The following is a 10,404-nucleotide window of genomic DNA, read 5'->3' as shown; positions in this document are numbered from 1 at the left end:
TTTTTTTTTTTTTTTTTTTCGTGCTTTATTTTTCCAGATCATTTATAAACAAGAAAATTATCATTGTTTGTTTTAATTAAATTGGGTATATATTAAAATCATTATGTTTTAATTAATTTATTTTTCTGTTTACGTGTATATTATTGTTTTTTTTTTTTTTTTTTATTTTATATATATTTTAAAATATTAATATAGGATGAAGAGCTACAACATACATGTAGAAAGCTCTGTCGAGAATTTGTTGAGTAAGTTGAAGGAGAAGAAGAAAAGATTGAAAGGAAAGAAAGATATAATAAATGATGTTGAATATTATATAGGAATTTTATCTAATATTAATTTAAAACACGTATATAATGAGAATTACAAATTAATTGGGATGGTTTTAAAAATTCTTTTGAAACATAAAATATATGTGGAGACTATTATATTGGATAGGTTATTACAATTTTTAAATTTAAAAAACATTTTAGAAAAAGATAATGAAATAAATATAAGATATATTAATAATATATTAGTTTTAATTAATAATAATGAGAGTGTTCATTTGAATTCGAACACTTTATTTAATATAATCTTTGATACATGTATTATGTTGATAGATATTTTTGTTGTGGATAATAAAATATATTCTGATGAGAAGAAATCATTTTATACTTTAAATATGGAAAATGAAAAGGAGGAAGATATAGAAAGTGATACAAGTAGTAGTGTTTATGATAATATAAATAATGATAGTGATGATAGTATAAATAATGATAGTGATGATAGTATAAATAATGATAGTGATGATAGTATAAATAATGATAGTGATGATAATATAAATAATGATAGTGATGATAGTATAAATAATGATAGAAGTGATTCTTGTTCTGATGATGATTATTCAGAAAATAATTCTCTTAATACAAAAAAGAGAAAAGAAAATATACATGTTCTAAGAAGAGATATGAATAATAATGATGTGATTAAATTAGATGAGGACAGAAAATATAATAAGAAAAGAAAAATTGAAGAGAAAACTTTTGAAATAAAAAGTTCGAATTATAAAGAATATAATATAGAAAAACTATGTAATATGATTAATTATATAAATAATATGTTCACCTTATATTTAAGAAAATTTAATAGTTCTATTATTAATGACATTAAAATATATGCTTTTTATAATAATTTATTTGCTCTATATAGTTATGTGCATGATTATATACACAGAATAAATAAATTATCAATGTATAATAAAAAAAAAAAAAACGAAATAAATGATCATTATAATATTTATATTATACTTATGAGACAATTATATTTATTAAAGGAAAATATAAAACAATTTATTATATTAACTATAAAAAATAATAACACCAGCTACTTTAAAAGTGTACAGAATTTATTTAATAGTTACAAGGATAAATTACAAGTTAATTATTCATTTTTCCAATTTTCAGAAAATGAAAAATTATTAGAAATAATATATATCATAATTAATAAAATATCCAATAAAGAAAATTCGTTTTATTTACATATAATGAAAAATAATAATAATAATAATAATATAAATAAAAATAAGAGAGAAAAACTTCTCTTCTATATAAAAAATGATGAAGAGTTAAATGAGAAGTATGCTTTTTTAAATATTTTAAAGATCAAGGGATGTATAAAAATACTCACTATAATAATTAAATATTATTTGATTAAGTATGATAGAGATAATTTAAATTTTGTACAAAATTATTTTCTTATCCTTTTGTTAATACCACATTTTGAATTGTCTATATATAAAAATGTGTTGAAGAAAGAATATATAAAATTATTCCATTGGAGCCATGTAATAGATGGGAAAGGGAACAATAAAAAGGATAATAATAAAAAATACAAACTTGCTAATATTAATAATAATGATAATAATGATAATAATAATAATGATGATGATAATAATGATGGTGATTATGATGATGTTAATGATTATGATGATGATTATTTTTTACAAAGTAATAATCGTGATAATCTTCCAAGTAATGATAATAAAAGTCGCTTTTTTAACGAAGCAGAATATTCAAAGTTTAATATTCATAAAAATCATTCTTTATATTATCAAAAGTTAAAATTTAAAGTTGCATATTCATTATGTCATTTTGATGATGAAGTTACGATATATAGTAATAAGGAAAGCTTTAGTAATATACACATATTAGTTGAATATTCTAGATTAATATATAAATATTTACAATATATAAATAAGAAAAGTAACGCAAAAAATAACTCCTTCTTGTTTATAAACTTGTCTTATTTTGTAAAATATATTTTTGATTGTGTAACCAACACATATTTTTCTCAATCATATTTAAATAATAATAAAGTTGCCATAAAAGAATGTAACGAGAAAATAATAAACAATAATTCTGATAATTATTATGAAAATAATTTATACATAACAGGAAAACCATATATAATATTTTATAATTCTAAATTGAAGAATATATTTAGTACATATAATAATATAAAAAAAAGTAATTATAAATATATTTATAAAAAAAATCATTATAATCAAAATCAAATTAAAGATAATGATAATAATGATAATACCAACAGTGTTGTTCATTTATTTTGTATGTTAAATAAAAAAAAGAAAAAGAAAAATGTAATCAACATATATTTAAATTATTTAATATTTACAAATCAACTTAATTTAATTAATATAATAAATTTTGATATAAATCCATGTACATTTATAGTTTCAACTCTTTTTTCATTTATTAAAAGAATTAATGAGAATTCATTTTATTTCAATTTAAGTACATTCAATAAGAAACAGGTATATAATTTTACAAACCATATAATAAATAACATTCTAGAAATTTATATAAATATATTTGAAATAAATGGCTTTCTAAATTTTATACATAAATATATAGGAAATTATAATGCTCCATATTTAAGACAAATTCATTTTTTATTTACTCCTATATATATAAATATATTTAATAAATATATGCATAAATTCACAGATAAATATTCTTCATTTCTATTATCATTTATTGAAATATATAAATTTCATATAAATGAATTTAATAAGTTGCATGAAAAAATATTTTTGTCATTAAAAAATAACGAACAAGTATGCAGCACAAATAAATGCTTTAAAATACAATGGGATCCTATCGTGAAATATCCAAAGAAATGTAATAATACAACAGATATTAATAGTAATAATAATATCATACAAATAAATGGTTATAATTATTCAATATCTCAATTAATTCAAAGATATCAAGTTATGTATACTAATCTTGAAACATTGGAATATATTTTGTGTTGTTATCTAAGATGTACTTATAAAAATTATATTACAAATAATCTATTAAATAATATTCAAAATATATCAAATTTATATATCCAAAAAAAACAAAACATACTTACATTTCATGAATATGTTAAAGGAAATTTTATTAATATGAAATATTACAATTTTTACTATAGCTTATATGTATATATATTTTTTAATTATACTATATCAAGATTAGCACTATATTCTTTATTAAATAATCAAATAAATGTAAAACAGACCAAGCAAAATGTATATATTATAATTAATAAATTGCATAATTGTTTTGTAGATATACAACTGATGTATGAGCACTGTGTTAAAGAGTCAGCAGTATATAAATTTTTCGACATCCTTCAAGTCACCTTGGAGACCTTGTACTTTTATATATATTTCTCTGATCTGCACATCATGGGTAATAAAATGTGTTTATATGACATAAAAAAGGATACAAACGTTGTAATTACATATATATATATATATATTTATATTTATATTTATATTTATATTTATATTTATATTTATATTTATATTTATATATTTATATTTATTTATTTTTATTTACCCTTTTGATTTATTTAAAATTTTTATTCTTTTTAGACAAGGATGCAATCATTAAACATTTTAAAGAAATAATCGGAGTGCTACAGAAGAACGCCCTCGAAGAATACTCCTATGTTATTAAAAAGAGGATATATAAACATATCTCATATTTCTTTATATATAACTACAAATATTTGATGAAGATATTTAAGGATAAAGAAGGAGATATAGAAAATATTTACGTTCAAATTATAAAAACCTTATTTATTGATATAAATATTATAAAAAATGAAAACAGCTATTTATTTTTTTATGAACTTTATGTAAACATAAAAGAAAATGAAAAATTAGCTCGACTACTTACAGAACTTTTCACGTTACATTATATTTTAATTATTAACAACTTAGAAAATGAAATAATGGATGCACAGGAAAAACAAAAATTAAATAATAGAAAAATGTATAGAAAAAATAGTTATCATAATAATAAAAAGAAACAAATTGAACAAATAATTCAAAATATGAATAATAATAAGAGTGATTATAATATAGATGAAAATAAAATTGATTATATTAAGAAAAAAAATATATCTATGTCTTTTGATAATTATATAAATGTGTTAATAAAACAAAATAGTTATTACATATACACAAATAATTGGTATGAAGTTTTTAATGTAAATCAAAAAATTATTCTCCAAAATAATGTGAATGATAATTATGAAAATAAAATGATAGATATATTTTTAAATAATAATAATAATATGAATATAAATAGGTATGACATAAATTTATATTATTATAACAAAAGTGAACAAAATAATGATAACATAAATATAGATGTGTGTATTTTAAGCAAATTTTTTGTTTTATTTAATAATATCGAATATATACAAGATACATTATATACATTACTATGTAAAATATTTGATAATTTTACAAAATATAATATATATTTTGAATATATATTAATAAATATACTATTATGTTTTATTAACAATTTACAAAATATAGAAAGTAGTAAGAGAAAAATAAATATAGAGACATTTATTAAATTTTCTATGTTTATATTTAAAAAACAAAAAGATTGTATTAATAATAATGACACACAAAATTATAAAAATAAATTAGTTTTAAAATTATTCTTTCATATATTTTTTCTCTATATAAATATATACTATGATGAACAAAATATTTCTAACAACGTATCAAACCAATTTAAAGACCATAACGAAAAAGACATTTTGAATCATGTAAAAAAAAATATTAATAAAAAAATAAATAAATCAAAAGTAATTAGTAAAAAATTAGAAATATCTTTCAATTTTTTTATTAAATATTTTTTATTAACGCACAGTATAATTATGAATGAACAAGATAATAAACAAACAAATATAAGTGATGAGAATATATCCTATTTATTAAATAATATGAAAAGTACAAATTGTCATACAAATAGTGATACAAATAGTGATACAAATAATGATACAAATAATGACAATCAAAACAATCATCATTTATGTATAAGTACTAAAACAAATTGTGATCAGGAATTATTATATAATATGAAATGTTTTCTTGAAAAAATTATAATTAATAGTAGTGAACAGAAGGATAATATTATCATACAAACAAATAGATTCTTTTTAGATTTAATCGAATATGTATTTTTTTCTTTTTCAATCGATATAGAAAAAATACACAAAACAAATTATTATACAAAAGTCGTACAAGAAATAATGCACATCTTTAATAATAACGACATTCAACAAATCTTCCTAAATGCTCATGAAGAATATAAACATTTCATTTATATTATTTATATTTTAAACGTTTTTAATATGGAATACAAAGTGCACAACATAAAAAATAAAAAATGTATTAAAGAAAAAAGTAAGAAGATTAAAAAGAAAAAGAAAAAGCATGTACAACAAGGAGAAACAAAGGAAAAGAGGGAAGATGAAAGTGATGATGAAGCTGTTCATAATGATGAAGCTGTTCATAACGATGAAGCTGTTCATAATGATGAAGCTGTTCATAGTGATGAAGCTGTTCATAGTGATGAAGCTGTTCATAGTGATAAGGATTTTCATAATGATAAGGCTTTTCATAATGATGAAATAACGTCTATTAAAAACCCCAAAAGGAATATTATTAATACCTGTAATTTAACCTTGTTTAATAATTTATTTTTCTATAAAAACAGTAGTGGTGTTAATACTTCAGTCGGACCAAATAAAGCAAATTCAATTATAGTTTACGATTTTATTTTTAATTATAACAAAATTCTAGTAGAGTGTGATAATAAAAATATGGTATATTTTTGTTTAAAGTGTAACGATATAATTAAAATAATTGTTACTTTATTAGATTACACAGCTGAAGATGTAGAGCATATATTAAAATATATAGATACACAAATTGCTATGAAATATAATGATCATGTTGATATGAGGAATTTTTTATATCTATGTAATCTTCATATAATAACATTAATATATATAATTTCTAATAATAAGAAATTCTTATCTCAAATAATTCTTATGAAACATAAATTGAACAATATTTTATATTTTATAAATATATATTTTCATCTTAATGAATATATACAAATATATTTGGAAAACTTTGATGAATTTAAAACATCTCAAGAGCTTTTTCTATTACTTCATCTTATGTATAAATTATCCCAACTTTTTACATATTTTTTTGTCAAGTTGAAATTGTCTTCAACAGGTATTATAAGAGCACAACGAAGAAATTAAGTATATATAATATTATATATAATATATGATTTTTTTTTTTTTTTTTTATTATTCTACAGATAATAAGTATTCAAAGATATTAATTTTTGTGACCAACTATTGTAACCTTTTGATGAATATTATGGATACACTGTAATAAGAAATAAATAAAAAAAAAAAAAAAAAAAAAAAAAAATTATTATAAATGATAAATTTAGAAATAATAATGCTTCTTGTTTTCTCCTTCCATCTAAAAGATTTAATATATATATATATATATATATACTATATAAATTTTTTTTTTCTTAGGAAAAAGCATATAATAAAAAGTAATGATATGAATGAAAGGAAAGGGGCATCAAAACATTACATAACTCATTTTTATATTCTAAATAACCCAAGCGTATTGGAAAAAAAGAAATTTTATTTATATTTACTGGGTCATCAGTTGTATAACATTCTTTATGAATTCTTCAATATAAGTAAGTCAAAAAAAAAAAAAAAAAATATATATATATATATATATATATATATTTATATATATATATAATCTTTCTACATATTTATTTATTTTACTGTGCAATTTATTTTTACACCTAATATTAATTCTCATTATCATTTTAATTTTATTATTTTTTTGTAGAAAAAAACGAAAAAATTGTAAAATCGCAGAAAACAGTTATTGAAGTTATGAAAAAAAGTGGATATGCAATAAAATTTTTATGTTCATATTTGGACTGTGTCCTATACCTTGGTAACAGGTATGTGATTAAAAATATAAAAACATAAAAAAAAGAAAAATTAAATACTTACATATCATTACATTTAACTTTGTATACATATATATATTTTTCTTTTATATATAGGATAAACAAACTATTATTGAGAAATGTTTACTTTTTTATGAATTTTTTAAAAAATAATAAGAACACTTTAAAATTGGCTAATGTTATATTTCCAATATTAATTAAGGTAGTTGATATTTATGATGTCCTTACAAAAAAGACTACATTAAATGAAGAAGAATTTGAAGAGAAACAAATTCTTAAAAATATTTTTCAAGCGAGCTTATCTATTATTGAAGAGAGATCTATACAATTTTGTTTTACATCATTAAGTGAAAAGAAAAAAGAATTATTTAATCTGCTCTCAAATTAGGAATATTGTCGCAAAAATAAAATACTACCTGACCTGTTCATAAAAAAAAAAAAAAAAAAAAAAAAAATATATATATATATATATATATATATATAATCATATCAACGTATTTGATATATTGGTTTATTTTTCATTTTTAAAATTTTCTTTTTTCTTTTTTTTTATTAACTGGATAAATATCCAAGGAACTTTCCTCTCATTTAAATTATTCTACAAAAAAAAAAAATAAATAAATAAAATAATAAATAAATAAATAAATAATACTAATAAAATAATACATACATATATATATATATATATATATATATATATACATATAATTAGAAGGAATAAATTTTATGCAAATTCAATATACACAAATTATACATATAGGTCTATATGACAGTTTATTATACAATAAAGTTAAAAAAAATAATTCTTATTAAATATTAATGTTTTTCTTTATATTGTTTAATTTCTTTTTCTTTCTCTTTCTTACTATATATTTTACATTTTCAAGTAACACATTTGGTTTACTGTCAAAAAATGCAATATCTCCTATAACTCTATTGTATGAAAAATTATCACCTTTTATAAAAATTTCAATTTTTGATTTGTTGTTATATATTTTTGAAATTTGTTTGTGTAGCACATTATTTTTTAAGAACTTTCCTGAACAATTTATACACACGAAATAATAAATAAATAAATATATAAATATATAAATATATATATATATATATATATATATATTAAATAAAATCAAACCTGTATATTTTTGTACAAATTGATTAATTCGGTACTCTGTTAATCTCTTTTTAACATAGAGCTCTCTTAAAATATCTATCAAAAAAATATAAAAAAAAAAAAAAAAAGGAATGTTTTTTTTTTTTTTTTTTTTTTTTATAGTTAATAAATTTAAACACAAAATATGAATACATATATACATACACATACATATGTAACATTACAATAAATGATAAATAAAAAAAAAAAAATTACTAAATAAATAAAATAACATTTTTATTTTACTTTTTTTCTTAAAATTCTTCATATAAACATCTCTTTCTGATAAACATTTATCAGTGTTATTTGTTTTGGGTTGTATGCATAAGGGTAAAAAATATTTTACATAATTTATATTATTCAATTTTTTATAATTTATTTTGTTTTTCTTTAGAATTTGTATTTGTTTTTCAATTAAATGTTTTTCATAGATATCTATAGATGTTTTATTTTTTTCTGAAATTAATATATTCTCATTTATATCACATAATAGATGCTTCTTCTCATGAAGGTGTGTTTCAATTTCTTCTATAACATACATCATGTCAAAATTTTCCTTGAACAAATTTAGTTTATCATAATTCATTTTTATATACATAACAAGAATAGAAAATATAAAGGAATATATAAATATAAAAAAATATATATATATATATATATATTGTTTTTTTTGGGGGGTATTAAAAAAACACACAAAAAAATATGAAGAAAGGGAATTAGAAAAATATTTAAAACAACATAAATTAATATATATATATATATATATATATTTATTTATTGGATATAAATATAATTACAAATTTGTTACATATATATAGAACTTATACAAAAAAAATAGAAAAACAAATATAATAAAAAATGAAATAATATTGGGATATATCATATATATTTTTATTCGAGATTATACTTGATATGTATTATGTATATATATATATATATATATATATATATATTTGTATAAGCTTGGATATATTATTAACATATTTTGTTATGGAATAATTTTAATTATTGAAGAAATGAGGTATATTTTATTTATAATAAAAATACATTCATTTATATTTTGAATATTTTGTATAAAAAAAAAAAAATAAACTTTGAAAGGATTTTTGTAGAAATGTTTTGCTTATTTACATATAATATATATATATATATATATATATATATATATATATATATATATATTTAAATGTTAAGGTTTTCCAAACATATTAAATAATAATTAAATAAGATTGAAAGAATAATAATAAAATAAATAAAAAGAAAAAAAATTAAAAAGTTTCAAACACCAATAATTAATAAAGTAGTTAATAAGATACACCACATATTTTATTTTGAAAAGTTTTATAATTTTAATATATCGATTTTAATAAGAAAAAAAGAAAAAAATTTCAACGATATAATTGAATAAAATATGTAGAGTCATATATTTATAATTTAATATTATATAATAATATAATAATAAAGATAAACAAGAAAATATACAGCAAAAATATATATAAATATATATTTATATTTATTTATTAGTTTTCATTAATTTTATATAACATTATGAGAATATAAACATGTTACACACATCTATATGTACATTTATTTAAAATGATATTATCCAATTTTATTTATATGGATTTATTAAAAGAATATATTTCAATAATTACATGAAAAAATTATAGAACTTATTATAAAGCAGTTTGCAAGTAACATATGGAATATATGTAAATATATATGTATATATATATATATATATATATTTTTATGTTGTATTAGTCTACTAATAAGATAAGAAAATTTTATTTTATTAGATTGTAAATAATAAAAGAATATGTGTAAATGGTATTTTTTTTTTTTTTTTTTTTTTTTTTTTTTTTTTTTTTTTTT

At 17.6% G+C, this 10,404-nt stretch overlaps 2 protein-coding genes across 2 annotated transcripts; one reads left to right on the top strand and one right to left on the bottom strand.

Annotated features, from left to right (window-relative positions):
- Window positions 1-196: 196 nt before the first annotated feature.
- Window positions 197-7,764, top strand: PRSY57_0919200 (putative membrane protein; the record flags this gene model as incomplete). Its single annotated transcript, XM_012907431.2, has 6 exons — window positions 197-3,734; window positions 3,920-6,598; window positions 6,687-6,759; window positions 6,916-7,088; window positions 7,250-7,367; window positions 7,473-7,764. The coding sequence occupies 6 exons, from the start codon at window positions 197-199 to the stop codon at window positions 7,762-7,764; spliced, it is 6,873 nt and encodes a 2,290-aa protein (XP_012762885.2).
- PRSY57_0919100 (hypothetical protein) lies at window positions 7,761-9,127 on the bottom strand (the record flags this gene model as incomplete). Its single annotated transcript, XM_012907430.2, has 5 exons — window positions 7,761-7,797; window positions 7,934-7,974; window positions 8,243-8,415; window positions 8,512-8,586; window positions 8,776-9,127. 5 exons carry the CDS (start codon window positions 9,125-9,127, stop codon window positions 7,761-7,763), a joined length of 678 nt encoding a protein of 225 aa, XP_012762884.2.
- Window positions 9,128-10,404: the final 1,277 nt, after the last annotated feature.

This window comes from Plasmodium reichenowi, chromosome 9, assembly GCF_001601855.1.
Source record: "Plasmodium reichenowi strain SY57 chromosome 9, whole genome shotgun sequence".
Classification (NCBI taxonomy): domain Eukaryota; phylum Apicomplexa; class Aconoidasida; order Haemosporida; family Plasmodiidae; genus Plasmodium; species Plasmodium reichenowi.
The sequence above is the reverse complement of the archived record's forward strand: the minus strand, read 5'-3'. Positions and strand labels throughout refer to the sequence as shown.